At 38.9% G+C, this 15,752-nt stretch overlaps 1 protein-coding gene across 3 annotated transcripts in view; it reads right to left on the reverse strand.

Moving 5' to 3' along the window:
* Positions 1-14,956, reverse strand: part of TRPS1 (transcriptional repressor GATA binding 1) — a 233,423-nt gene extending 218,467 nt beyond the window's left edge. For 2 of the 3 annotated variants that reach the window (XM_037048427.1, XM_037048424.1), the window contains exon 1: positions 14,778-14,956. Coding sequence is in view for 1 of the 3 variants with exons in the window: in XM_037048425.1 (XP_036904320.1) it covers positions 14,118-14,127 (10 nt within the window). In the remaining 2 variants the exon portion in view is untranslated. Of the gene's footprint in view, positions 1-14,117; positions 14,243-14,777 lie in introns of those variants that run through there. The other variant, XM_037048425.1, reaches the window with a different exon arrangement.
* Between the last annotated feature and the right edge of the window lie 796 nt (positions 14,957-15,752).

The raw sequence follows: 15,752 nt of genomic DNA on the forward strand, positions 1-15,752 counted from the left end.
TGTGCCATTTTAAAGGAAAAACTATCCACAGCCATTTATAAAGGGTTTTCACCTAAAGTACCATTAATGAAACAACATGACCAAATTAAATCAACTGAAATACAAACAGCTGAAAACACATGAAAGGCACCTTGCAACTCAACATGAAATGAGTCCCACTCAGACTCCGGGCCAAACAGGCCCATTTCTTGGGTCTGACACACCTCCTCGGGCTGTCCACAGTCACTGCAGGAGCCCACTTGACAAGAGTTTACAGGATGTCGTGGGTACAACATCTTTCTGCAATTACTGCAATTCTTCAAAACAAACAAGGAAATAACAGTGGCACCCAGGGTTGTAAATCGTGTATTTCACTGATGGAGAAAGATACATTAACCCTTTAATTATGCAACATAACTATTAGCACTGAAAGACAACTTAAAAAAAGGAAATTTAAATGAAATACTTCAGGTGTCTAAGGAGAAAAAATTTTCCTGTTTTCCCAATGCAACAAATAAATTATTAGAATCAGCTTCACTTAATCAATAAAGAAATGGTAACTGCATCCATCTTGGGTATCAAGCTCAAGGATAAAAATGGAAGATTAAAGAAATTCTAAAACAATAAAGGCATTAAATTTTAATTTTCACTACACTTAGGTTAAAATGTATCACTCAAAAGACAGGATTAAGAAGAAAGGCATTAAATTAACGAGGCTCCTTCGTTATTCTTCTGTTACTCTGTTTCTATAAATGCTGAGGAGTTTACACAGACTACTGCAAATAATTTCTCAACCGTGTTTTGGTAACTAACTGCACATTTTAGGCCTAATCTCACAGATGCTGTTTATAGTTTTCAACCAACCAAGGGACTAATGGCTGTTATAAATGAAAAAAAAAAAAGCCCAGTTTCTTGGAAGACAAAAAGTCCTTAATACAAACGGGACATTTTTTAATTGGTCTCAAAAAAGATAAATGTTGGAGTTAGTTTAACCTAAAAAGAGACTAATAATGCAAATAAACTTCTTATTAATAACCATTTTATAAGCAATTCTTTAGTACCAACTGGATTTTATATAAGTGAATCCAAAGACATGTCTCTCACTCAAGTGTTTGAAGGAAACATTAGGCCTAGATTGTCCAAAGTAATTTTTTAACCCTCCAGGATAAGGTCTAAACTAAACTTGATTCCCCATTCTCCATGAGGTATTAATAGGGAAATAATATCAATATACCAACTTATTATATGATCAATTCTCTGCTGCTTACTACCAAACAATATTTTAATTCTGTTCTCAAATCTATATGCAAAAGGAAAAGTAAAGATTTATGAATCTCAAACATTAGACAGACTTCCTCAACAAACACCAAAACTGTCTAGTGTCTTATGTGTAAAGGAGGATGGTGACCAGACACAGGTTCAAGTTCAGTCCTTTATCTATAAGGGGCTGTATGATCATGAGAAATTCACTTGACTTAATCTTCTGTTTTCTCCTTTGTAAAACAAGATGATTCTGCTAGAGTGGATAGTAACTCTCATGTCCCTTCTGCCATTCAAAATAAAGTATGATCTTTAGGGTCACCCTGAATAATACCCCAGTGAAAGAGAAACAAAGAAACAGAACTTAAACTTGAACAGCAGATTTCCGACTCACCATTCAAGGCGAGTTTCAGCCATGGAGTAAAAGTGTTTTATTGGCCAGGGTCTATTTTTCCGCAACAACAACAACAAAAAGGCTAAAAGACTCTCCAGCCTAGATCCACATTTCCTCATGGATGTGGGAAGCAGGATATCACACATTCGCACACATAAGAGGAACTCGGTGCCCATCAGCACAGCAGCTGGGAGCGGTTTTTCCAGCACAAGCACAAAACTAAGAAAACTCTCGCAGGCTATGCGGTCCACTCTCCATCTGACCTCAGACAGGCGATTACATTTTTATTCTTCTGTTTATTTCCTTTGTCCATGGTTTTAATGATGTAACCTAATGAAATAAAGAGCACGTATTACTGGGCTCAGACATTTTGCTGATATTTTCACATGATCACCTGTTGTCAAAGTAAAGGGGACCAATTATTTCCACAATATCATTTATGTAAATAACCCCCCTTTCTCCCACATTAGGAAAAGAAGAAGCGATCTGGAGAATTGTTTTTTTATTCCTTATCTATCTCTAGAGGCTTTGAATTAAATCTAAAAAAAAAAAAACTGGTTTGGCTCTTCCATTAGATTTCAAATAGGTAAATTTTTTAAATTCTCTTTTCAAAATAACACAATAAACATGATTTCAAATCATCACATTAGCCGACTTGCAACAACACGGTTTTGATTACACTGGACCAAACTTTTGGCAAAACATTCTCCTGACATCACAAGGACCAAACAAGGAGGCGGTTGGTTGAAATGTCCACATTTCTACCAGTGGAGACACCAAAATACTGTCAAATACACTCCACCATGCAAATAACAGGCTCTCTCAGAGTCAATTCCACTTTCAGTGAGTAGCTTGGGTGATTTGTTAGGGATACTAAGTTTGCAGTTGATAGCTTTTTCTTTAGGGCCTGAAGCATTTACTCCAAAGGAAAATATTTGTAAGTAGTCTTTGGATGAATGTGCGAAGCTGTTACTTCTTTATAGTAGCAGCCTTATTTGCTTTACACACAACTATAATTTAAGGACGTCAATCATTTCAAGCAAAGTCATTTACAAAAAATTAAAATGCAGGCAAAACTAAAAAAAATTTTCTTTCTACTAAAACATCTTTCCACTAAAACACATCAGGTTAACATCTTCAGTGGTGACACAGGTTACATTTTAACTTTGTGTGTTGACAGTATTTAATATTTTCTTATGACTTTTGGAAAATTCCAAAGAATACCTCAAACTGATTTGAAGGCTGGTTAAAATATTTTTTACCTTTTTCCTTCAGTCACATTTGTAGGTAAGAAATTGCCTAAGACGGAAATGAGAAATAACTAAAGGTCATGTTATTTTATAGCCTTCAGAATTTTTGTGATTATCTCAAAAAATAAATACAGGATTTTCAAACACCACTCTTTTTTAAGGTAAAAATAAAAGCATGCAAATAGCATGATAAGGATTTCTCCACAGTGAATCCTTAGAAATAACCAAAATATCTTATCACAGAAAGGTATGGAAGCAGAGCTGAAATCACTGATCTCTCAATTTGATTTTTCAAAATGAGGTTCTAAAAAGATAACACAAAAGGAAAAAATACAAAATAATGCAAATTAATTTGCATCTTATGGGAAATAACGAGAACTCTGTAATAAGAAAACCCTTAAAAAAGATAAAGTATATCCTCTCTTTTCTGAAAAGCTTTAAAAAAAACCCTAAATATTTCAATGGACTTCAAGTAATAAAAGAGAATTTGAAAAACATGTCTCTAAAAACCAATGCAGAATGCAGAATGTCAATTTGGAATTAATGGGAGCGTATTTCGTTTTAAAAATTGAAAACTTCTTAAGGACAAAATTTCAAGTTAACATCCCAGTGATTAACTCAGGAACTGCTTAGCCAAGAACAACTCTCGGCACTTAAAACATAAAACTGTCAGTTTCCTCTGCTTGGAGACAAAACACACAAAACGCAAACATTCACTGCTGTATTTTCCTAGATGTGAAAGACAGAACTAACTTTTATAAAATGTGATCACCCTGAATATTTCTACCTGGTGTTACATTTATGCCGTAGCTCCCCAAAATCAGCTACAAATTCCAAACTTCGGAATCACCATGAGCAGAGGACTGTTACTCTAGTACATTCCTCCCTGAACCTTGACGGAAACACAATCACTTACTGAACTTTGCTAGGGCTCAATGTACAAATATGTTAAGCTGCCTGTGCTTGATGTTATTGAACATAAGCTACCACAAACAATAAAACTCTTCAGTAATAACTTCAAAGCCTTGATAACATGATAGCTGGCATTCTGTTTCTTGCAAATCTAAATAAAGCTTACTGACAGTGAGAATAATGTAAGTTACCCTCTTCCCTGAATCAAGACACATTCATTTCAAGCATCATCTGTGATCAACTTGTCAAATATAGATTTGTAAACTGGGACTACAGAGTTTGGGAGAAGTGCTGAGTAACTAAAATGGTCTTAATCTTTTTGCCGGAAATATGTCACAGTTGGTGCTCACAATTATTTCAAATTTATACAACTTTCTTTAATTTCATTCTATGTATTTCCTCGTACAAATGGGATGGCAAAGGCCTGCTTGCAACAAACAATAAATATTATTTTACAGTATTTGAGCCTCCTCCTGTTCAAATACTGCCCCCTCCAAATAGTATAATAAACAAATGTAGGTGAAAATTCCACAGCTGGCACATTTGTCCTTTAAAAAGAAAAATACTTATTTCTCCAAAAACAAAAATATTAGAACCCAAAGAGGAAAAAAAAAAAAGAAAAAGAAAAAATGGCCATGAAGCATGGCAGAATAACCCCGAAGAAGCATGCTGGGTCTCAGCGTAATTTCCCTTAGCATCCTGCGATGAACGACATCCCATTGCCTGTGATCTCTGCTTACTCTGAAAACCAGCCAGAGGGTTTTCAAAAAGGAAAAATTCGGGTTGTGCTTTCAAATGCCAAATTAACTTACAGGACGTCCACTCCTGAAGGGAAACAGCACAGTAGCGGAACAGAAGCAAGAGAATGCTTTTTGTCACGCAGAGCCGGAACTGATGAGTGTGACCCCAATGGGGTTTATCTAAAATTCCCAAGTACCACACAGGCAAAGAGGGCAGAAGTCTTCCACGTCAAAAATATGCAAATAAACGAAGCTATATATAGCAATTGTTCCATGCGTTATAATGAACTGTACATTATCTAAGTCTCTTAAGAGCAACTGAAAGTGGGAAAAACAAAGAGGAGGAAAACCTGCTTCCCCTCATAATTAACATCTTATTCTCCACTTCTAAGCATTATTGGTCTCATTTTTAAATGTTCATCATTACCGATGATACATCCAGGGATCCAGGGAGTGTCCAGAGCAGGCATGCACAATTAAGCATTAACAATGATATGCTGAACTACCCTGAGAGTAAAACGTATGACAGGTGTGCCCATAAGTGTAACAGCAAAGAGTTAAATGTCTGACGAAGTGAACACGCAAGATCATGAACCCCTATTTACACATGCAATGCATACAGTATGATTTTTACTACTGGCCTTACATTTCATGAGTGGCACCTTTCTTACTGAAAACTTATTGAGTACAAAGCAAAAGTAAAAAGCAAATAACTAGGGCACTCTTTCCCTGGCATAAACTGTCCTAAGAACGGGGCATTTAAAGGTAAAATAAACAGTGATGAGATAGAAAGTAAAATAAACTGTTCGTTGTCATTGAGATTTAGATGGCAGTGACTTTCTTATAGTAAATGACCAAATCTTACACACAGTGAATGCCCTGCAAATTCATTCTAAATGTAAAGGAGAAACATCTTTAGTAAAAATTGATATCTGCTTATCAATTACAGAAAATAATGTTTTAAGTTACTTATTACTTGGAGGTGTAATTGCTCTGGCCACTTGTACCTAGGTTATTTTCTACAACTTAACTTTAACTGAGAAGCAACATTTGTAATAATCTTTAAAAAGAATAAGTTGAAGACTATATTAAACATAATCACCTGTGATTTTCCCAGTTATAATTTAAATTGTTTTGTCAACATAAAAATTCAGCCACCAAATACAAATAATACATGATTTTAAAAAAGCACAAAGGTGTATCTAAAAATAGTCAACCGGGAATTATGAATCATTCAATGATTAGACTAATATTTGAGAAAATTTAATGACATGGGCCTTGATTTCAATTAATATCTATATGACCAATCTTAACTTTTATCAGTTGAACGGTACTTTTTAGAATTGAAGTGATCTAGATTCTCTTTCAAAAACACCCAATGGCTTCAAAAATTAAAGCAGAAACAAATGCTAAAAATCTCTTTCAGAAACTTTTATAAATTTGGGCCGCTTCACAGTATTGGGAGAAAAACAGGCTGATGTATTTATTCTACATCTTTCAGAGCTAAGGATGATGTGAGGATAATGACATCACAGAGAAGCCACAGGTAGAGGCTGGTTTTTGCTTTGCCAATCTTGTTTTCATTTCAGAACCAAAAGTATCATGAAATTAACCCCCAGTTCAGTGTGGGGATGCGTTAAGTAATTAAAATGTATATTACAAAGACTGAAGTCATTTCAAAACATATATATGTTAAAATTCCATTCAGTGCCTTAATGCAAAAACATTCTATATGTGTGAGACTACAGACATGTGCACATCCATGTACACACTAAGTTCACATGAAGCCACACGGTCACAGGCTGCACCATGCATAGCTCAGAGGAAACTGAAGCTAAAACTGGACTAGAAATGTTTGATCCCTTTGCACATAAAGTGCTTCGTGTAATAGAGAAATTTAGATTCCACCAACAAACCTCTACTGTATATCTTCACACTATTTACAGATGTATCTGATCTCAGACATAATAGATGCTTCTACAAAGAGAAACTAAAATAGTGATTCACAAGTATTCACTGAATGCTACACTGTAGAATCTAATCAAGAAGCATGTTATATTACCAATGTTTACTGTCTGTAAGTTTCATAAATTCTGTCCAGATTCTATATATATGAAAGCTCTAAAGCAAAATCTCTTTTATCTCTCTTTTCTACAACTAAAATATACTTAATGCCTAAATATCGCTTGTGTTGTATCTATCATGCTATACTGGGTTCCTGGTATAATTTAATTTTCCTGTTATAATACTCAATATAATATTAATGCTTTTTAAGGCTTGAGACATATACATTAGATAATATGAATATGTTCATCATTCTTTATAATACTATACTACATACTACCATGAATAAAAAGTAATTAACAGATGAAGCAATTATAAATGCAAATAGAAGAACCATGTCCCTTCCAAATAAAGGAAAAAAGAAACAAAATTAACTACAGACACTTAAAAACTTCCTTTTGACGCTATACTATAGAAGGCTTAAAGAGCTGACAACGAGTCATTTGTTTATTGAAATGCTAAATAAATTGAATGTATAAGTTAGCTTCTGACTTACTTAAAAGTATCTGGAACATTTTCCAGAGCCTATTTTGACTGGGTCAATTACCTAGATACCAAAGTTGTTGCATTGTGTTGCCTGATGAAACAGGACAGACAGCAACCCTCAAAACCAGTATGACAAGCCTAGCGAACAGCATCTCATCGGGGTGACGCACAGAATCCATCACCCTAGGGAAGAATGCTATGGCCACAGCACAGAGTTGTTACATGTTCCATATTATTTCTGCATAACGTTTTGAGACGACAGAATTGTAAATTACAAAGTGCTGTCCCAGAAAAAGATATGTTCAGAAACAGCACCATTACTTAACTGCTTTCAACAAAAATGGGACTTTGAAAACATTCTCTTCAGAGGCATTTCTTAAAATACACTGAAAGGTTAGCATTTTGATTTATAGGGTTTTTTTGGTCATTTCTTAAATTTCTTAGTAAATTCAAGGGAGATAATAAGTATTGTGATAATGATGGCTTCATTACAGTTAAACCCCATACTCATTTCACACTTCTAGACTTCATAAAGTAGGTCATGTAGCTCCTTAAAATTTTCACGTTTAAAGCGTAGAGTTATGCTCAGATGTTAGACCCCACCATCAAGGGTATCTACATACAACCAGTCCACATACATCACATATATGAAATACACCTACAATAGCAAGCACACAAAGCAGCAATGACTGAAACCCAGAATAGGTACTGTGAATACTTCAAACATTTCCAGAGTATCTGCTAGATTTCCTCTCGTATTATAGGTATCCTAGCACCAACTACCCCCATATTACACAGAGCAAAATATGTTACCTTTGTTCAAACAATACTGCAGTTGATTATATAAGAAAGTGTCATCCTTAATTGCTCAGGAGCCAAGACACTGGTGGATTCTTGGAGCAGAAGTGGCGCTGAATGGTTTGAGGCAAAACTGAAACATATTGTTTAAGTAAACCTTAAGGGGAGGGGATCATATGCGCAATTGACGATCTTTTTTTTTTGTATCATCGTCCACAGAGCCTCTCCGACCCCTCCCCACCACTGAACAGTAAACAAGCTGCTGATTCTAAAGGGAGGCAGCTCTGAATACCTCCCTCTCCCTTGTACTTTCTTCTTGCTAAACTTCATTACTGTTCCCTCAAGTTTTGAATAAGCCAATACTCATTAAATAAACACGTATTGACAGAGAAACCCCTAACTTAAAATTAAGGCTTAAAAAGTTTGGAAAAAATAAAATAAAATAACCAAGACTTACTTGAAGACACTCTCACTAGGCTGATGCGAACAACTTACAGATTAAGTTCCTAAAGTGTTTTCCTGACAAATCCTTAGGGAAAGACACAATCAGCAAAGACAGAATGTCTCTGATTTGAACGACAGTCTACAGGTCTCACAAGAAAAACCGAGAAATGCATGAAGTAAATCAAATGCTCAAAGAACACCTCAACTTCCCTAAATATGTGGAATGCTTTTATGGTAATTATACACGCCCTGAAATACATTTTAAGGTATCCATGGATACCTAATTTTTAATATTATTTCTAAAATCTATGCTGTTTTTTAAAAAAAATTCTCAGAACAAATTTGGGGTTAAAAGCAAAGCCATCCCAGACAAGCAGCCACAAGCCTTAAACCTTATTAACAATTCACATCAGAAACGTTTCTCAGTTCGGGCCCACTACCTGGGGCGAGGGCCCCATCTCTGAATGGCCTGTGGAAGGAAATACTGCCACAAATCTCTTTGCCCTCCTGAAAGATTTTCCTACTTGCCAGGTTCGGATGTTGCCCTGATGTCAATCAACATCACCAAGCTGCCTCTTAACTCGAGAAAGTTCTGTTTGCCTGTGCAAGATCAGAAAGAAAAAAAATGACTATTTAAAAAAGAAAAAAAAGGAAACAAAAATGCTGTGAAATTAATAGGGTTAAAATTATCGTGTAAAATTGGGAGAAAAAAGAATCACCAGCAGAAACAAACTGACCCTTAAAACGAACACTTTCCCTCTAAAAATATACTTTTTGTAAAGTTTCATCTACTTTCCTTCCTCTGTATTTAAAAATGATTAATATTACAATTAAACTTCCACATTTCAGGCTGTTGCTAACAGGTGTAGCATTCTTTAGATACACATACTCATTGACCTGCTGCCACTGATCATCTTAATTAATTCATCTCAGTTGAAACAAAAACCACTGTTTTTTCCCAAATAAGAAAGAAATAACGCAACACAAATACCCACTTCTCCCCCAACCCCCCAAACTGTTTAAGTTACGGTAACCTGAAATGCACCAGCCATCACAGAGAGCAATTGGAGAAATCCAGCAGTGTTCAGCAGGAAAGATTTTTAATAACAGATTGAAAAACAAGAATAAAAATAACTACATCAACAGAACCTTTCTTCCTCAGGCCACAAGCCCGTTCTTACTTGAACTTTTTTTTTAAAATGGCATTTTGGCCACTAAAACCAATCCAGAACATTATTAAAAGTTAAAAGCTACCAATTACTTCTGTCTGTTCTTTTAAAGCAAAGTTTGGCATTACGTCAGTTGGTTTAAAGAAAACAAGAAAGAGAGAGAAAGAGTAGGAGAGAAAGTTTCCTGCTTGTATAAACTAAACCACCAGGGAAGGTGTCTAGCCACTTGTAAAGCATTTACTGCAGGCTTTTAAAGAGGTAGAAAATTTTTTAAAATTAAAAGTTTTCTTTCTTATTTCTAATGAAACGTACTTAGGAACGCAAAAGTGTAGCCTTAGCATCTTCTTTGAAACGTTCGGATGTCATTTGTATTTCAGGTCATAACGCTGAATCGGAAAATGATTTCCAATGATGCTTCAAATTTGAAATACAGAGATAATTTCATCTTTGTTTTTTGCTACTTGGATCTGTGCTCTTGAGGGGGAAAAAAAAAGTGGGATCACACAAAAAAAGTAGACGTTGCTGCGACAATAACCTGCAGCGCCGCTGTGGTTGGTCAGGCTTCTTCACCTAACTCCTAATAATTCAAGTAATTTTCGTCCATAGGTCCTTCCACAAACTTAGTGAGGTTTCCCTATGTGTATACAAGATCTCTTTCTAACCTAAATGAAGTTCTACATTATTATAACCCAACAGAGAACCAAGCCAAAGACCAACAAAGTCAGTTCCCAGGGATCAGAGAGCCACGGGGTGATATGAGAACCCTAAAGGTGACCAGAACACCAACAGTAAAGATATTACAAGGGCCCTATGTAATTAATCAAATACCCTACACAAATAAACAAATGGCTTAAGACCAATTTATACACCAGGTCAGATTTTTTAAGTGGTTATTCCCTCTGCACCCTTGTTTGCTACTGAACAGTAGTATAAAACAAGACTTGGCATTTTAGCATATTTACTCCACTGGTTAAAGGTTTTAAGAGGCAAATAATTTGGATAATTATAAAAATTCTGCTCATTTTTTTCAATGTAAATGACTACAAAGTGCATTAGACTCTTCTACACCTAAGAATTACAAGTACCCTCAGAGAATTAGATTAAATTTCTGCTTGGCAAGGGCTAGAAGAGTTTCTTCATATTTTATCTAAGGGGCTCCTAGAATTCCATAAATCATGACTGTTATAGTAACAAAAAATTCTGTTCTTTCTGTATGATCCTATCAAAAGAGGAATGTAGTTATCATATAGATAGACAAAGTAAAACCAAGTCTAGACAATGCTGCTGTAAATTTGCTCAAATTTCAATAAATAATAAATCAGAGAAAGGAGTAATAAGCAAGACTCAGAAGTAATCAGTGGTATTAGTAGTTATAACCAGCAAAAGGAAGAGAGAAAGAAATCTGTTACCTGAAAGCTTCACCAAGGATGACCAACAGAAAGCAAGTCCATAAAACTTCACTGTTTTTATCAAATTGATTGTAACTTGTGAGCCGCACTATTCGGGGCAAAACCGTCTGAGTTTATAGTTTTCTATGCCTGCCAAAAACAGATGCAGACGACCACACGAGCTGTCCTGCGGAAACTAAATTAAGCAAAGGCAAATACCAAGTGGAAAGTTGTCAGACTGTTGAATGAATGGCCTCATTTCACACACCAGAGAGTATCTTAGCAAGAATAAGTCTGAACGTGCACCAGTCATTTCAAGTGCATCACTTATTCAAAAATAGTCATTTTCCCTTTCAATCAATGATAAACACCTGCCCATAACTTTCTTAAAGTTCATTTTCCTTTAGACACAATAGCATAATATTCTTACATTATTATTTGCTATCAAAGGGATATATAAGTAAAAAATAGTAATTTTTGCATATCTGAATATGGAAAACATTTAAAGGCCACTAACACAATAATTTGTACTCATTTCCAATTAGAAATACAGTTCTAGCTCAAAAATAGTTCGCTTCAAGTCCTTCTAAAACTTTCACTAATGTTTATTTACTTCAAAGAAGATAAGACGAGTTTATTAAAACTTAACACTTTTTGGCATTCGTAATAGAAATATGCAGATCACTGAATACAAATTGTGGTCATTATTTCTCTGTCTCTCTCCACATAGACACGCACAGAGAAATAATAGTAATAATAATTTAATAGAAACATCATTGATAAACTAGAATCTTAAAAGCAGCTTTTTCACAGCTGCATCCATTTCCGTTTTGAAGGTTTTCCTGATGAATGAAGATTTCCTTATGGGTAGTCCAGAGACCTACATTGTGGAAATCAGAGTAAACTCAGAAGTAATATGAGTTAAAAGAAAAGTAAAAATAATACTGAAAATATGGTAGGGGCATATGCAACTCACCCAGGATTAGCACACTAATAGAGATACTAACTGGTTTTTAAGCAAGAACTGTAAAAAATCATTTAAAGTATTATCATCAAAATGCTGAGCTCTAAAATCAACTCCGACTGCAGAGCCACGAGGACACTTTTCTCTTAAGTGTTACACAGGACAACATCTAAATTAGCAGCGGAGACCCTTACAGCAGCGTCTCGAATGCAAAGGAGTGACAAACAGTTTTGGAAGGAACTGGTTATGTTCCACTATTTATCTGGAGAGTGTCAGACTTGGCCATTATTACATGTGAAAAAGTATTCTACACACACATACCCCAACATACGACAGATGTATCGGGAGCCACCAATATCAGCTCCCCGATGGGAAGTTATACTTTGCCAAGAGAGTATTAACAAAGCTTCAGGATGCCTCACATTGAGAGAAATCAAGTCAGAATGTTGGCAGTAAACTCTATTTCCCCTCAGAAGTTTTCTATTCACATTATTAATACCCAGGGATAATCGTCAAACTGGAGCACATTAGTGGCCTTGTCTGTTCAACTGAACCTAGAGATGTTTCATCCCAGAGTACGACTTAAAAGGAAAGTTTAAAAACCGAGGAGAGAAAAGCTCTAACAACAATATTTTTGACTCATTAAGATAACCGTGTCATTAATACACTTTCACTTAAAGGTAAAAGAAAAATCCTCAAACTGTTGGTATCATTTCCAGAATGTCCGGTCAGCATCACAACTTACAGGAAACACTTCACCCCCCCCCCCATACAAACCCTGTATTTATTCACAACCCTGGCATACTTGGGGAAAGAAAAAAAGCCCACACCATTTCAGAGCTGGTTGGCTTTTTTACATTAACTGGTGGAATATCTGAGAAAGTGCTCTAGGCAAACGAGCAGCATGGAAGAAACTTCACCACAGTGAGTTCAGAAACTTTCATTCTCATTTTGTCCACGTCAAGCACTGGCTGTGCGCATGCATTACTTTCCCTCGCTGCCCCTTGCATTTGTAACTCTGGCAGCGTGTTCTAAATGATCAACTTTTCCCAAAACCAGCAGGAAAGTAACATGAAGCCAGCAAGATTCACAGGTTTTTACCTTAAAGAGCTGAAGGACTTTGAAGACTTTTTGAAAGGTTCCTATTTTATTTTTGCTTTGAGCAATCAAATGTTAGGCAACAACTGGGCCTAGAGTTATCGCTTCTTTATAATTTTGTCCGGGGCCGATCTGTGTTTTCCCTTTGTACTTATTATTCCTCTCAGACCCTTTCCTGTTCACCTGGTGCATTTACAAAAGTTCAATGACTCTACAAAAGTGCAATGAATCGGCCTAACTTCTCTGCAATTTAACTTCGCTAAGTTTCTCACTTCACTTACCTCACTGAAAAGTCTAGCCGTGATTTTCCAAAATAGGTTAAGGATGAATATGCTATCATAATTGTGGTTCATCATTAAGATCCACCGTTCTTACTCGAAATTTTTCATAGTTATCAATTATGAGGCCTAAAAAGATGTTTAGAAGTAAAGCAAGACCTAAAACTTACTAAGTCCAAGATTCTCCCTGAAACCCACCAGTCCTTCTCGCCCTCTAACTTAAATTGCTTTAGAGTCTTAGGGCCATAAAACGGTGACTGACTGCCCTGGGGGAAACACCACCATCTCGCACAGGTACTAACAAAAAAAAAAAAAAAATTCCCAGCCACAAAAACATCTTTGCACTTCAAACAGTTCCCACCCCTGCCTCACCCTCAAATTATTCATGGGGTCCTGTAATCCTGGAGTTATTTGAGGGGGCAGCCGGTGTTTGCCTTGGCCTTTCAAAGATGCGTTTCTCTAGAACCCAAACAGGAACTAGACACAAGGCGAAGCGCCCATAAGCCTGAATGTACCAACGCTGTCAGGCATTTAATCACCGGCCAGTGTCCACTGACCCGAGACACATGGCGCATCATCCGCACCGCAGAGGAAGTCTGCCCCTTCCTCAGCCCCTACGGAAGCGCCCTGGCTGCAAGGCCCTGCCACATGGCACGGACTGGGCACAGACCCCTCGGCCAAGCCGCCCTGAGCCGTGCACAGGCCGGTGCATCAGGGGATGCCACTACCCTCCTTCCCCAGCTCAGTTGGGCCTTCAAGGGAAAAAAGTTTGAAGCCTGGTTTTGCAAACTCTTCAAAGCCAACACCGGTCCTCTGCTGTTTTCCTACTTCGGAGACCCCACGAAAGGCCCCCTCTGAGACCCTCTTGACCCTCCCAAGTTCGCCCAACTTACTGCTGTGCATGCTGGTGCCTAGTCTGCTCCCCGCTTGTCAGGAGCCCCAGAAAACTTGCAGCGGCGGCGGTGTTGGCGGCGGCGGCCCCTCGGGTCCAGCCACCTCCAGCTCCTCCGCCGCGCCCGGTAGGAGAGAATTAAAATCAGCCAGAAAGAGACAGAGGGGGGGAGCGAGGCTGCGAGGGGGAGGGGGCACCAGCCTGAAACTTCTTTTTTTGGCAAATGGGGGTTTGTTTTTCCTCCTCCCCGGCGGCTGAACTTGACCCTCCTGACTCCAGGGGCTACTGCAGTTTGAAGTCTCTCCTTTCTAAGGCTCAGATGCCTTAGACCCACCAAAGGGGGGGGGGGGGGAGGAGAGCAGAAGAGCAGAAAGAAAGAAAGAAATCACACGCGCAAAAAAAGGAAGAAAGAAAATGCATGTGAAACCCGAGAAGCCTTCGCTTGGCTTTCTGCACACTCTCCCTCTGTTTTTTTTTTCCCCCAAAGAAAGTCACTTTTAATTCCCAGGGCTCCCCGCTCGCGATCGCCCACATTTTGCGCACACACGCTTGGGCGCAGCACTCGCAGCGCGGTGCCCGGGCCGGGCCGAGCGGCTCCCGCGCCCCCCCGCTGTACCCTCCGCGCCCCGGCCCCGAGGCCGCCGGGGCCTCCCCTCCTTACCTGTTGATTAATCGTCAAGAACACCCTCCGCAGCCCGAAAGATGGTGGCGCGGCAGCCAGAGCCATGAACCGTCTTCTGTTGTTTGCAGAGTTGATCTTGGATTATTTTGGGGGGGGGGGGAGAAAGGTCTTTCCTGCCTCCCCCCCTTCTCCTCCCCCCTTTATTAAAAAGAGAGAGAGAGAGAGAGAGGGAGAGCAAGAGAAAGAGAAAGGAAATAGAACAAGGATGTGCCCGGTGCCGGGTGGGAGAGGGGAGGGGGGTGTTTTTGTTAAAAAAAAAAAAAAAGGAAAGGCGAGAGAGCGATCGAGAGGACGCGGGGTCCGGAGAAACGAGCAGCACCAAAAAAAGAGGACGCTAGAGATTGCAGTGAGATCGGGTCTTTATCAGAAATGTTATCGCTTGTCAGGACCTCAGTCTCCGCGCATTACGTCAGTTTCAAGACACCAACACTATTAATATCAAAGGAGCCTTCGCGGAGGAAAGCGCCACCCCAGACCGAGCTCCCTTAAAGAGACAGCGCGCGTCCCCGCGCTGCCGCCGCCTCCGCCGCCGCCCCGCCCGGCTCCCAGCACCAGCCGCTGCCGCCCGCCGGGACCGGCCCCGGCCGCGGCCCGCCGGCTGCACGAGAACTTCGCCCGAGTCCGAGCGCCGCAAATGAGAGCTGCGCTGTGCAGGGACCCAGCTACCTTCCCGCCCCGCCTCTGCCCCCTCCTCCTCCTCCCCCACCCCCACGTGTGAACGTGCGGGCTGGAAACCCAAGAAAAATCCGAAAGCTTTGGAATAAGGAGATAAAGATAAGGACCTACCTTGGGGGGAGGAGAGCAGGTGAAGCGCCAGTGCGTGGTGGCCAAACCGACGGCCCTGAAACACTTGGAGATGCTCTCAAGAACAGTCAAAAGAACTCTAAAAGTGCTTTTACCTTTGGGGTGTTTCTTTCCCTTCTCCTTCCCAATTAAACGAGGCAGGATTTGCGT

The sequence above is a fragment of the Sturnira hondurensis genome, unplaced genomic scaffold, assembly GCF_014824575.4.
Source record: "Sturnira hondurensis isolate 20B ecotype Veracruz unplaced genomic scaffold, ASM1482457v3 Scaffold0006413, whole genome shotgun sequence".
NCBI classification, from domain to species: Eukaryota; Metazoa; Chordata; class Mammalia; order Chiroptera; family Phyllostomidae; genus Sturnira; species Sturnira hondurensis.